This window comes from Sparassis crispa (assembly GCF_003851025.1).
Source record: "Sparassis crispa DNA, contig_000015F, whole genome shotgun sequence".
In the NCBI taxonomy this organism is placed as follows: Eukaryota; Fungi; Basidiomycota; class Agaricomycetes; order Polyporales; family Sparassidaceae; genus Sparassis; species Sparassis crispa.
Window position 1 is genome coordinate 171281 of NW_020939762.1, and position 13613 is coordinate 184893.

The following is a 13613-nucleotide window of genomic DNA, read 5'->3' on the forward strand; positions in this document are numbered from 1 at the left end:
AAATGTTAGATCTCCGACCCCCGGAAATGGCGAAAAAGACGCCAAAAGTTGCATGCGAAACACCCCGAAATGTGACCCTCCAACCTGAGGTTAGGTCCAGAACCCCCGAACACTGAGGTTGGCTGGCGGATCTTTCAGGTTTCGGAGGATGGGCCTAAAGTTTAGCCATATGTGGTGGTTTGGGAGGAAAGTTTTAGTAATTTGGCTCACAAAAGCTTGGGTTTTGCGCAGGAAGCGAAATTTTTGTTCCGCAGGCTGTCGAACGTAATTCTAGGTGGCCGAATGTTCGATCCCACATACCCCCGAAAACGGCCGACCCGCCGCCAGGTTGTGTGCAAACCCCCGAAACTGGGTGATCGGCCACCCCCGAGAAATGTCGTCGCCGGGATCGGAGCTCTTAGTTGATTCGCGGGGGTCCTAACCAAACGACCTCCATACAAAGGACACTTTCGAGGAGCACATCTAGTGAGACCCGATCTGCATCATCGTAGTTTCATGGAAGGAGGTACAATAAACACGAGATGAACACAGTGTACCTACCAATAGCGCGCCTCATTCCAACCATAGAGCGGTGACGTGGAATGGCCTAAGCTGTGCATTGAAATGATATCAAATTTGAACACTGTTCAAGCGAGAAGTTACCTGTTGACTCTCCATAAGTAGGGAAGATTTGACTATGAGTATTGACCAATGAAGGCGCGCGAACGAGCTCAAGCACTCAGGCTGAGTGATGTGTCCTAATGCTTCGAGATCTCGTGAGCTCAGTAAAGAAAACTGCAGAAGTAGTCTCGAGGTCCATCTCAGATAAGGCGACTTCCGCTGTAAATCCACGAGCACATTTCGACCGCATGCATTCATCGTAATACATTACTTCCACTAGCTGATTGAGACTTCGCAATACCTAGGCATCACTCAGCTGTCCAACAGCGCAGCCGCCTTGCGCGCGTTTGCCTTGATGCTCTCCACCTGCAATTCGAGGTTCCTGATCTGTGCACGGGCCTCGCGAAGCTCGGCATTGAGTCGCGCGTTCTCATCCTTCAGCATAGAGACGGACGGTTCCTGGGGAGAGACTCTCTCAGAGCTGTTTACGATGATAAACCACGAAATCGACATACATCTTCCGGGATGGTCTGAGACCTCACGAGCATCCTCAGTTCGGCCGGGCTGATAGGGCTCGGATCAGACTTAATCACGACAGGTGAAGGTGTTGGGTCCACATGAATGGAGATAGCTGGAACAGGCACAGGAGCGGGGGCGGGGGCGGGAGCACTAGTTGATCTGGTCGGCGCCGGAGCGGCGTGCGGAGGTGGCGCCGAGGGTAAAGTAGAAGGAGGGGCGCCAAAAGAAATTGACCCGTTCTCCAGGCTGACAAGTTTCGGAGATGCTGTCTTTCCGGCAAAGAACTCACTAGGGGAGAGCGCCGGCTCAGAAGATGGAACAGGAGGATAGATGTCGGCCTGGAAGGATTCAGACTATACAGGTCGCATGTCTTCAGCATCCGATAAAACAGAATGAACTGGAAGGCTCTCATTACCTTGCGGGGAACGATGAAAGCAATTGCTTCAATGGAGGAACCCGCTACTTTATATGCTCGAGCGATCTCACACTCAGAGACGTTGAGGGCACGACGGGGAAGGAAGCACATCCCACGCTGAGGATCGGATGACTTGTACTCCGCCAGAGCGTAAAGCTGGTCATGCTCATACTCGTAGTATCTGATGTTACCGTCGCTGAAAGATGAAGATCGGTCAGTAGGTGAGATTCACGAAAACGCCGATTCATCCTACCCCTTGCCAGCTGCAATATTGAGAATGGTGAGGACGGTGTACAAAACCCCCATCATGTTACATACCGAGGAACAGGATGTTGTTGTCGGTCCAGAATGGCATAAGCACACCAGATGTTTGATCGATCGTCATTGTTTTGATGTTGGTCAACCCGCCGGTCTCCCACAGACCAACCTGCCTGTCGCTCATTCTGCTGAACCCGGTCGTCGCAATGCTATCTCTCTCCCCCATCCACGTAACGCGCGCACCCTGAACAAAACATTTAGTTGACTGCATTCACTTCGCACGACAATTCTCTACCTTTATACCCCCATGTCCTTCTCCCACACGCACCGCCTCCCCTCCAGCACGAGGATCGAACAGCCTGAGCTTCCTATCTCTGCATGTAGTGACCAGGAGGTTGCCCGCAGGGTTGAATGCAAGGCTCTGGATCGCATCGCCATGACCGCTGAGAACAGATCTCGGGTTCTCTGGATTCTCGAGATCCCACAGCTTCACAATATGGTCTCCTGTTGTGCTGGCAAGTACGTTATTCGCAGTCGGGTGGAACAGGACCTGTCCAACTCTGCGCGGCGAAACATCTAGTCGCGCAACCGGGTCAAAGTCTTGAGGTTCCCAGTGCTCCTGGCCCCACCCCTCGAAGACAGAGTCCTCGACCTTCCAGATCATGACCTTGCCATCCTCACCCGCAGATGCAACCACGGAGTCGTTGAACGGAGACCAGTCAGTATCCAGGACGGGTCCCGTGTGACTACGAGCCAACGGAATGAGTTCTGGAAGCTTGTAGGGGAATCCATGCGGCAAAGGACCGAAGGGTGTCGGAAGAGGAAGAATAGCAAAGGCACCTCCGCCTGAGGCATTCCAATTGATACTAATGTGCCGCTATGTGTATATCAGCAGCAAATATGGGCAGCTCGTAAAGATGGCACGCTCACGGAAGATGCAGCAATGAGATTCGTGTCCCACGCACTGTTTGAGGTTTTCACATTGTCGAAGCCGTGTTCCTTCTTCCCTTGCTGTCCAAAGACATGGCTGAATGGCTGCATATGTCTGTATGGCATTGACAGGAATCTGATCGCAATGCTTACCGATACTTGGACGCCCGTACAAAACGAGACATTCTTCTCCGTGAAGCTATCCGAATGTATAGGTAAAGATGAATGCTCTGTACCGGGCGGTTTGTCGTCAGTGGTCAATAGTACGCAGTAGCCTGAGTGAAGTGTAGCTGCTACTTTGATCAGGTTGATTTGAAGTTCGTTGCAATACCGTTGCAATACCAGTGCATTACCTCAAGAAAGTGGTCGTAAGAAAGGGCAGGTAAGCCTAAATATGCGGCCTGTAAGGTGCCAAATAGCTGCAGGTTACAAATTGTTGCAAGCCCATCCAGCCCGACTTACGATTCTGCTGCAATTACTCCGGTCTGCGCTCTCAGCCCGTCCGCTCGGGTTTCCGTGAGTCTACTCCTGCCTCTGTGTTCTGCCTTGAAAGTTCAGGGACTTCTCAAACTCATTCTACAACATGGCAGCTCTGCGATGGCTTTCTCGCTCGAAAGCTCCGTGCATGTCCGCGGTAGTAAATTCGGCGACAGCTAGTACCAGGGTGCGCCACCTTGCTACTGTGACTAGAGAAGTGCGTTTTGGCGTTCCTTCTTCGCGTTGAAGCTGCTAAATTATCTGGAATACCGTCGGATAGCTAAAGAAGACAGGATTATATGACTTTCATGTAGAAAATGGCGCGAAGATGGTGCCCTTCGCTGGGTATTCCATGCCTCTTTCGTATGGCAATGTCGGAGCAGGTACACGAGGTGTCCAAGTTTACAGTCCCCTTTCTTATACGTATTCAGTTGCAAGCCATGATCATGTGCGAGAATCCGTTGGCCTCTTCGATGTCGGCCACATGGTTCAGTCAAAGTAAGCTGCAGGTTTACTAAACCCGCGTCAGAGGTCTCATGATTGTATCAGTTTCCGCGGTCCTACTGCTACTGCTTTCCTCGAGTGGTTGACGCCATCGTCACTTTCTGCGTTATCTCCATATTCATCCACGCTGTCGGTCCTGCTGAACGAGAAGGGTGGCATAATCGATGACACGGTCATCACTAAGCACGCTGAAGACGCGTATTACGTTGTAACAAATGCTGGGCGTCGCGATCGTGACCTTGCATGGTTCAAAGGACGGGTGGCACTCTGGAACACCGGGGAAAAGGCGAAGCAATTTGGTCCAGTCGATCATGAAGTATTGGAAGGGTGGGGGCTTCTTGCTCTGCAAGGTCTGAGCGCCATGTTCACCACTTATTCCGTTTTTCCTTTAACATTTGTGCATAGGTCCCGAGGCTGCGCAATACCTGCAAGGACTCACGTCCTTCGACTTGCATGGACTAACGTTCGGCAAGTCAGCCTTCATGCCGATCGAGGGCTTCAATTTGCACGTCGCTCGCGGCGGATACACTGGTGAAGATGGATTCGAGGTTAGCCAAAAGCAAATCTTTCATATCTGCATGGCTAATCGTAGTCGTAATTTGGGCTACAGATCTCAATACCGCCATCGGAGACCGTGAAGGTTGCCAAGCTGTTGTCGAAGCAGCCGGTGCAACTCACAGGCCTTGGAGCTCGTGACAGTCTCCGTCTCGAGGCAGGCATGTGTCTGTACGGGCAGGACCTTGACGAAGACACCACCCCTGTTGAGGCGGGTCTGTCATGGGTGATCGGTATGTATCCGGGGGTCATTACCGGGTAGACAACCCTCAATTTTTTTCACACTACAGGGAAGGAGCGCCGTGAAACTGGCGACTTCATCGGCGCGGAAAGTGTGATTCAACACCTGAAGGATGGTCCGCCACGCAGGCGTGTGGGGTTGATAGTAGAAGGTGCTCCTGCAAGACGTAAGTTCTTCGGCTAGCTCGTCCACATAGGAATGCATAGATTCACCCGGGAAATAGAGGGTGCGCAGATTTATACTCCGAGCAGGGAGTTCATTGGTTAGCAGAACAGTTTCAATGTCAAGCTACTGCAGCTAACTTCGGTGCACGCAGGTACGGTTACCTCCGGAATTCCCTCGCCTACGCTGGGAAAGAACGTTGCTATGGGCTACGTGCAGTCAGGCTGGCACAAAAAGGGTACGGAGGTAGAAGTGGATGTGCGCAACAAGCTGCGGAAGGCGGTATTGACTTCTATGCCGTTTGTGAAGACGAGGTACTACAGAGGCTAGTAGCTTACGGCGATGGCTTCCGTCTGTCATTCACCTGCTAGGGGGAAGCGATATCGAGGAGAGGAAGTCGGAAGCGCCTACATCATTCCCCTGAGTAGATTTGCTTTGTCGACAATTTCATTGCTTAGAAGGCCCTGTGTATAAACCAAGCGTGACCGTGGCTAGCGCGAAACGTCTGTGACACTACGTGTTGGTATGTACCTATGAATTCGAAGTTCTTTGGTGATAGACTGATTTCCAACAGTCGGAGAATATCGAGGTGGCTCAAACATGGAAGTAATAGAAATAGTTTTTGAACCTTTTCATTCGCGCCACATTCGTACAACTCATCACAGCGAATTGATTCCGGGCCTTGGGACTAATCGGCACCAAGTAAGGTGAATCACGATCCGACGTGAAAGCAGGATGACCACACATCGCAGGTTGAGCACGTAGAGCGCGCATGTAAACGAAATGTTGTGAGACAGCTAGGCGAGGAGAAAGCAGTACCCGCAGCTTTAGCATTTGAGATCGGGACATACCATCAGGCCCGCAGCGATGACAATACATAAGTTAGACACGACGATATCGTCTACTGTGTTATGCGACTTGTCGGCCTGTTCGATGACAAAAAAGTCAACGTCTTTACCATGAGTACGTTAATGCTCAGTTAGCAAACCAAGTTCTGAGCTCATCGCAGTGAACTTGTAAGTCCTTTTTTGGAAGATGAGACTGGATCTGGCAGAATTCGCTGGAATAAACCGGAAACCACGTGATCAATCTAACTTAACCAAAAATTGGATCGAGCTCGCTGCCAGCGACGGCGAGCAGCCCTTCAAACCGACGAGTAACCGACGACACCTTCCTCGCAGACCCCTACGCATCCACATATTTACAGTCATGCTGCGCAAAACCCTCGCTCCCTCTGCTTCAAGGAGAACATTTGTGTTCCCTTCCACTCACGCACAGCATCCTCTCCTTCGAAGAACCCAGGCAACTCGTCTTCCAATATGCTCTCGGCTAGTCTTTCCAACCATCTCGACTCGTCTGTATGCTCAGATGCCTCCAGGTGGGGGAGGCGGAGGAGGTTTTCCGTCCTTTATGATGCAACCCCAACACCAGAAGGGTGACGCCCTCAAAGAATATGTGAGTACATGCTCCAGGGGTGCCCTTTGCCATAATACTTGACCGTACGTAGAGCGTAGACCTTACAGAACTAGCGAGAAATGGAAAGCTTGACCCTACGATTGGCCGAGACGAAGGTGTGTTCTCTGTTTCTTGCCATGCAGTCCTCCGTCTTAGACTTTCGTTTACTTCAGAGATCAGGAGGACTATTCAAAGTCAGTATCTCGATACATTCTGTATGGCTCATGCTGAATGGTGCCGTTTAAGTCTTGTCTCGACGGACAAAGTCCAATCCAGTGGTACGCACCTCGTTCTCTCGTACCGTTACGGTGCTCACTTGTTTTACGTAGCTCATCGGCCCTCCCGGGGTGGGTAAAACTGCCATTCTAGAAGGGCTGGCCAGCCGTATTGTAGCGAAGGAAGTACCAGAGGTACGTCCTTGTCCGCTTTAGTGTGCGAATCGGTCTTATTCACATTCTGTGCAGTCACTGCAAAATAAGCGCGTGCTCTCTATCGACCTTTCGGCCATCATGGCCGGGTCAGGGATTCGTGGACAATTTGAGGAGAAATTTAAGGCGCTCATTAAGGACATTGAGGACGAGGTGTGTGTACCATGTGTAGTATCGTGTGGTATCTGACAATTGGTCATGTAGGCTGGAAATGTTATTTGCTTTATCGACGAAGTCCGTGAGTCATGCCTACTGTAGTTTAAGCGAGCCTTGTTCTCTGACGGGTGTGCGGCAGACATGCTATTCAACCTCGGAAAATCGGAAGGAAGCATCGACGCCGGCCAGATGATCAAGCCTTCACTGGCTCGCGGTCTTCAGCTTGTAGGTGCCACCACTCGTAAGTTCCTCAGTTTTCGGCCTACTTCATCGAACAATCTCTCACCTGCCCGATTCTACAGCCGACGAATATCGTAAGACGATCGGTAAAGACGCGGCGCTGGAGCGACGATTCCAGCCAGTACAGATCGACGAGCCAACTGTAGAGGCAACAATATCAATTCTGCGAGGATTGAAGCCTCGGTACGAGGTGCACCACGGTGTAGGCATCGCGGATGCGGCGTTGGTAACGGCAGCGGTGTACAGCGCACGATACATCTCTGAGCGGTTTTTGCCTGACAAGGCGATTGACCTGGTGGACGAAGCGGCGTCGGCGCTGCGGCTGGCGCAGGAGTCGAAACCGGATGAACTAGACGCGCTGGACCGGGAGATTGTTACGCTTGAGATTGAGCGCGAGAGTTTACGGAACGAGGCGGACGTATTCAGTGTCGAGAGAAGGAAGAAGGTCGAGGAAACCTTAAGTGAGAAGCGTACAGAGGCGGAGCGGTTGACAGAAATTTGGCAAGCTGGTGTGTATCCGCCTGTAAGGTATGTGTTATCGTCATCTAATGATTTCCCCCGATCTCTCCAGAGCGTGCGCGCCTCCAGCGTCTGAAAGACTTAAAGCAGCAACTTGAAGATGCAAAGTATGAACTCGAGGTCGCCCAAAGGCAAGGCCACTATGAACGTGCATCGCAGCTGCGGTTCTCCGTCATCCCTGACTTGGAGCATCAACTACCAACGGAGACCGAGCGGACTGATGGTGAAGAGGATGAAGGACCACTGTCAATGCTGCACGATCGTGTCACGGCTGCGGATATCTCACGAGTTATCGCTAAAGCAACGGGTATTCCTGTACAGAATTTATTGAAGGGCGAGCGAGAGAAGCTTGTACACGTACGCAATTCGCTGCCATTAATCGTGGTTCTTTTCTCCTAACACCGATGCAGATGGAAGATACCCTCCGCCAGCGCGTTGTTGGCCAAGACCACGTTGTTACGGCCGTCAGTGACGCTGTCCGAATATCGCGCGCGGGTCTGCAGCCACCGAATCGTCCGGTCGCCTCTTTCCTGTTTTTGGGACCGACTGGCGTCGGCAAGGTGAGACAGCGTAGTTAGTTATAAGCAGAGGTCTCCAGCTCATTTTCGTACAGACAGAGTTGTGCAAAGCGTTGGCCGCATTCCTCTTCAACGACGAACAGCGTGGCTTGTGAGTCTGTGCCTCTCGCTAACTCTCGATGCTTATTCAATCTCCTACTTGTCAGAATCAATATTAACATGTCAGAGTATCACGACCGACATACAATATCCCGTCTGATCGGTGCCGCTCCGGGTTATGTTGGTTTTGAGGAAGGCGGTATGTGCTGTAAACTACCAGGAGGACCGCTATCTGACCGTCCCTTTGCAGGTCAGCTCACGGAAGCGGTTCGGCGTAAGCCGTATGGTGAGTAGTGAAAATTCCTGACATAAGCGTGAGGAATCTCACTGTCGTACATGCGTAGCTGTGATTCTACTTGATGAGCTGGAGAAAGCACATAAGGTTAGCCGCTGTGTCGGATGATGACTGGGCAGCTGATGATTCAACGTTCAGGATGTTGCAATGATTCTGTTGCAAATTCTTGATGAGGGCAGCATAACTGATTCACAAGGTAGGTCGGGCCCCGTTTCAATTAGAAATAAACCCTAACCCAAATTTTAGGTCGCAAAGTTGACTTCAAGGTATTTCTCCGAAATTCGCTTGTCGATGAATCGCTGTTGCTGACTCGTTATCATAGAACACGATCATCTGCTTGACGAGCAATTTGGGTGCGTATTATTGCGGTCCTTTGTGGTTATTTTTGTCTTTGAATTCTTCCTTCAGGAAGCGACATTCTCGCCCACAAGTCAGCGTCTGATAAGAACGGCGTAGTCACTACTGAAGCACGGGAAGAAGTTTTTGAACGCACTAGCGAATATTTTCCACCGGAACTTCTCAACCGGCTGGATTCAATGCTCGTCTTCAACAAGCTATCACCAGATTCTATTCTCAAGGTGGTGGACCTGCGCTTGGACGATGTTGCCGATCGGCTGAAGGCTCGTCGGATAACTATCAATGTTGATGCGGCTGCTCGGAATTGGCTGGCAGAGCAGGGGTATTCAGAGCTCTATGGCGCGCGCGCTATCGCCCGTATTGTCAGAACCAAGGTGCTGTTCCCACTAGCACAGAAGATGCTGAACGGCACGATCAGGTATAACAATGTTTTTCTGATGGGCTCACCGGTACTGATATTATTAAAAACTGTAGGGACGGTGATATTGTATCCATCCGTGTTAGTGCGGATGGCCAGTATCTGGACATCAAAGACAACCACGATCCCGACAGTTCCGTTATCTCTTCCAAACCAATCAACGCTCTTACTGATGATTAAGCGTTCGTTAACAATGCTTCACTTAATCTGCACCGCTACTATCAACTTCGAGTTGGATATCATCTAGAAAATGGGCCGTACGTCACGTATAATCAAACAATCTAATGGTTCGTGCTACTCTCTACTCCATCACCTCATGTAGCCATAGCGTATACAATCCATACTATAGCGTCACAATAAACTCCACTCACCACCGCAAAGACCAACGAGGAGAGCACTCATAGTGAACACTTCAAGATGTGCCAGAAATGGTTCTTTGTAGGCGAAAGCTCGCTGGGCATCCCGGTCCCTCCAAAGCAGTAGCCTCGAGCAAAATTTAGTAGTTGAAGCGGCGAATGCAGGGGCATAATATATCTGACTACCGTACCTATATCCGTGCTGCAATTGCTTGCCTCGGGAGAGTAACGTCGAGGCCTGTCATTAGACTTGTCCTAAGCCCACTGGGGCGAAGGCGAATATCATATTGTAAACGTTGTAAACATGGTTAATCGATCACCGCGGTCGGAAGTAGATTTGGAGACAGCCACAGGACAAATAAATAGCAATAACGCGCAGGTGAGCCACGCGGCTATGTTTGGTCTCTGTCGGACTTCCCGTTGGAACAAGGGATCCTGACTATAGTCTCCTGCACTTACGGAGAGAAGCAACATAGGGATGTGTTTCCTTCTGCTTTACATCCGTGTATCGCATGTATAGAATCGGTAAAGGTATCACAGCCTATCTGTCAATCGCGAAGGTGTGTGGACATGGCTGCAGGTATGTGTTTACAACCGCCCTTCGTGATATTTTGAAGGGTGCATATAGATCTTTATCTGAATATATAGCCTGTGTGCACTTTCTCCCTCGACTTGTTACTTCCTCATGAGAAAATTCATAGTCCGGATTCTGCATCGAACTTGTGAGTGAGCGCGTAATGCATGAACGTTCCATCTGACTTTGAACGTTCAGGTATCCAATACCGCATCCCATATATGTTGCAGCGGATATACATCTCCGTCCAACGTCAGGTTATCGTGCATGCGTTGCTCTACGTCATCAGCGAAAGCCGGAAAATTAGAATGTTACCGAGCAGCCGCTCGTGACACTGTATGCCCGTGTTTCCGTTCTTCGGTTCTTGACATTGCGTGCTCGTCTTACGAACGCTTTGCCCGTCGACACCCATTGACCTTTGAGCTTTCGGTGCATTCATTGGGGGATTTTTCCGGCCAAGGTTTTTCTGCATCCACTTTAATTCCGACGCTGAAGGCGACTCTTCGAGTGGATGGTTCTCTGCGCTCTTCTCCCGTCCTCTGTAATTATTATAGCACTCCTCCCGAGTCTAGCATCTCTTCGCGAAGCATCCCCGAGAGCTATTTCGAGTTGGAGAACCGGAGTAAGCACCGTGGTTCTCTCCCAAATTACGAGTAAGTAACTGCTCGCATTTAGTCGAGCCCGAATATTCACGGTCAAGTTTGCCTTCAATTCCTCTCCAAGAGTTGTTCTGTCTACATTCAGTCGGCCGATCGGTCTGACCATTGTCTAGCACAGTAGATTTCATTAGACCCGCTGAAGACTTTTATCCTACACGGTCGCAGATCGGACAGAAGGACAACCAGCCACGGTCTGACCGCCCGCTCCCGACCAGACAATTTCTACTTCCAGTCAAGCTCGTCGACGACCGCTCAAAGTGTATAAACGATCTTCTCCGCACTGACCTTGCCCTTCCGCATATACTGGAGGCCATCGCTGATGCTCTCCAGACCGCCTTCCCAGCGGTGGATGCGGTTGGGCGTGATCTGGCCCTGCGCGACTAGTGCGGGAACCTTCTTCAAAAACGCGGCCATGTGTGCGCGATCCGTGTGTGACGGAGGGTAGGACACGCCACCCAGCGTGAACGTGCGGCCGAGGGATGTGTAGATCAGCGTTGCTGCGCCGGCATATAGGTCAGTCGAGGCGTCAAGAACAGAACGGATACACGGAGCACGCACGCAACACCTCCACGTCGTCGCGAACCTTTGCCTCTGGAATTGGCGAGAGCACGAGAATGATCTTGCCTCCGCCCGGTGCCAAGGCGCGCGCGCAGAGCTCCTGCGTTTCCTTCGTGCAGATCGTGTCGAACGCGTGGCGGATCTGGTCTCCCGTCGCGTTCTTGATCTGCGATACCGCACTGGGACCGTGGTAGTCAAATACCACGTCGGCGCCGAGAGACTTGACCAGCTCAAAATTGTGTGGTGATGAGGTCGTGGCGACCTTGTAGCCCGACAAATGTGCAAGCTGGATCGCGTATTGGCCGACAGAGGCTGCGGGTAAGCTTCAGTGACCCAAGTCATACGGTGAAAGCCACTGGGGAAATTCACAGCTTCCGCTTGAGATGAAGATCCACTCCTCACGTTCCACTTTTCGTGGGGGCTCAACCAGCCCCAAGCGCGACGGCTCATACAGCGCCTGCACAGCGGTCCAGAACCTATATTACCATCGGTGAGATCCAGCCGTTACTTGTGTCCACATATAGCATACAGGCACTCACGCGCATCCCAGAGTCGCGGCCTCCTCGCAGCTGATGGTCCCCTCTGGAACCACCCAAGAGAGCTCGGCCGGGGTGCGTACGTACTCGGCGTATGCGCCGCTGTCAGTATACGTGCCGCCCTGGAGGAAGCCCGCGACCTGGTCACCGATTTTCGGGCTGGTGACGTTCTTTCCAACTGCTACGACGTAGCCTGACCAGTCGCAGCCGAGAATTGTGCCCGCGTTTCGTATAAAATCCACGTCTGACAGCCATGGGAAGTAGCATCAGTCAAGGCACGAGAGATGGAGACCGCGCTCGCACATTTCCAGTCGGTGGGGTTCTGCGCGACAGCGACGTTCTTGACGAGGATGTCATCATCGCCGACTGTTGGTACAGGGACCTCCTTGACTGCCACTTTCTTGCCCTGCCAAAATACAAGATCAGGTGACGTGGTTCGGCTAAAGAGCGCGAAACTCACCTCCTGAACGAGCAGCGCCTTCATTGTTGCTGGGACGGCGGTAGACATTCTCGACGAGCGAACAAAGCAGGATTGTAGTAAGTTAGCACGGGCGAGGTGGGTTCTTGATGCTTCGGTTATCGGGATGACGATTGAACTGTGTCCGTTCGGAGGTCGGTGCTTTTATAGCTGGAGAATAGCTCAGGCTGAACCACGCCACAATATCTCAGCTGCTCACGTGGAACGTTCTCGTACGTGCCCCCACGACATGGCGGCTCTCTTAGTCTACGACACCGTATCCTCGCCCAGCAGAGGCTGGACACGGGGATCGATAACGCGCATCTCGGCCGCATTAGTGATAGTACCACCATCAGGGTGCTCCTTGATTGGCTCCAACCCTTCTACCGGAGGGCCAGCGTTTTAGCAAGTGCACCTCTGCTGCTTACCACTCACGATCATGCAACTGCGGTCGACTTGCACTCCCCGGTCATCGTCCCGCAGTTCCCGAGGTTCATACGAGGCCTCTCCGCCGTAGACGACATACCTCATGCGTCTTCGATGTCCTTCGTATCCCCCTTTCAACGTATTGATCCCGGCGGGCTGCCACGGTTCGCAATCTTCGGTGCTTATAGCCATTATTTCCCCAACGTAGCTCTCCATCGATATATCATGTCTTCTCCATCGCCGATGGCTCAGCCTCTCAGCGGCCGTTGCCTGACGCGCATGGCCTCGCGAGCGCGTACGGGCGCTGGCGCGCCCTCCTCAGGATGCGAATTACCACGAATGCGCCACGGCGACTCACACCGGCACGGCGTACGTTCTCACTCGCAATTGGACCTGGATACCGGTGGTATTTCTATCATTTCTCGTGCCCTCAGCCGTATCTGCTATCCCGGACTGGAAGAGCTGCCTCTGCCTTTGGTTGCTTCTGCCGTTGCACTCCGCGATACAGGATGTCTTCGTTCTTGGCATGCGGACATCCTGAGATGCGCTCGGGACTTCGTTTTCTAGGTATGCTCACTGGGGTAGAACTTGCTGAAGCAAGCTTTTCATGCGATTCGTTCGGTGTCTGTGGTGGTTCGTGCTTGCGAGATAGCATGTGGGACAAGAATCTCCTCTGCCCACCCTGGATCCTTGGAAGAGACGCGTATCTGGACTGCCTCCACCGATTATCAGATAGATTCAGGCGCGGGTCTAGGGGTTAGCTCACAGATGCTACATGTCCTTGAAAAGGCTACGGAGATACCGGCTGCCGTCGACTCGTCGTAGTGACATTCAGTATAGACGACAACGGCTGTCTGCAACCGGCGGGAGATATCCATCGTCCGAAAGCTCGTCCGAACCG

General features: G+C 51.9%; 4 protein-coding genes across 4 annotated transcripts; 2 read left to right on the top strand and 2 right to left on the bottom strand.

Annotated features, from left to right (window-relative positions):
• Nucleotides 1-912: 912 nt before the first annotated feature.
• Nucleotides 913-2833, bottom strand: SCP_1600640 (Coronin-like protein; the record flags this gene model as incomplete). The annotated part of the gene is made up of 7 exons (XM_027764515.1): nucleotides 913-1059; nucleotides 1116-1472; nucleotides 1535-1730; nucleotides 1788-1797; nucleotides 1853-2036; nucleotides 2121-2669; nucleotides 2723-2833. 7 exons carry the CDS (start codon nucleotides 2831-2833, stop codon nucleotides 913-915), a joined length of 1554 nt encoding a protein of 517 aa, XP_027620316.1.
• A 514-nt stretch (nucleotides 2834-3347) lies between these two features.
• SCP_1600650 (Probable aminomethyltransferase) lies at nucleotides 3348-4991 on the top strand (the record flags this gene model as incomplete). The annotated part of the gene is made up of 9 exons (XM_027764516.1): nucleotides 3348-3416; nucleotides 3480-3582; nucleotides 3631-3697; nucleotides 3749-4053; nucleotides 4109-4251; nucleotides 4314-4491; nucleotides 4549-4665; nucleotides 4723-4761; nucleotides 4816-4991. 9 exons carry the CDS (start codon nucleotides 3348-3350, stop codon nucleotides 4989-4991), a joined length of 1197 nt encoding a protein of 398 aa, XP_027620317.1.
• A 1080-nt stretch (nucleotides 4992-6071) lies between these two features.
• SCP_1600660 (Heat shock protein 78, mitochondrial) lies at nucleotides 6072-9326 on the top strand (the record flags this gene model as incomplete). The annotated part of the gene is made up of 20 exons (XM_027764517.1): nucleotides 6072-6116; nucleotides 6169-6232; nucleotides 6290-6310; nucleotides 6363-6394; nucleotides 6446-6526; nucleotides 6581-6697; nucleotides 6749-6782; nucleotides 6840-6941; nucleotides 7003-7449; nucleotides 7512-7816; nucleotides 7870-8019; nucleotides 8073-8128; nucleotides 8184-8275; nucleotides 8327-8362; nucleotides 8421-8458; nucleotides 8510-8567; nucleotides 8618-8637; nucleotides 8694-8724; nucleotides 8780-9146; nucleotides 9203-9326. The coding sequence occupies 20 exons, from the start codon at nucleotides 6072-6074 to the stop codon at nucleotides 9324-9326; spliced, it is 2220 nt and encodes a 739-aa protein (XP_027620318.1).
• A 1661-nt stretch (nucleotides 9327-10987) lies between these two features.
• On the bottom strand, nucleotides 10988-12337 carry SCP_1600670 (Zinc-type alcohol dehydrogenase-like protein; the record flags this gene model as incomplete). Its single annotated transcript, XM_027764518.1, has 6 exons — nucleotides 10988-11232; nucleotides 11294-11605; nucleotides 11663-11769; nucleotides 11833-12073; nucleotides 12133-12235; nucleotides 12290-12337. 6 exons carry the CDS (start codon nucleotides 12335-12337, stop codon nucleotides 10988-10990), a joined length of 1056 nt encoding a protein of 351 aa, XP_027620319.1.
• Nucleotides 12338-13613: the final 1276 nt, after the last annotated feature.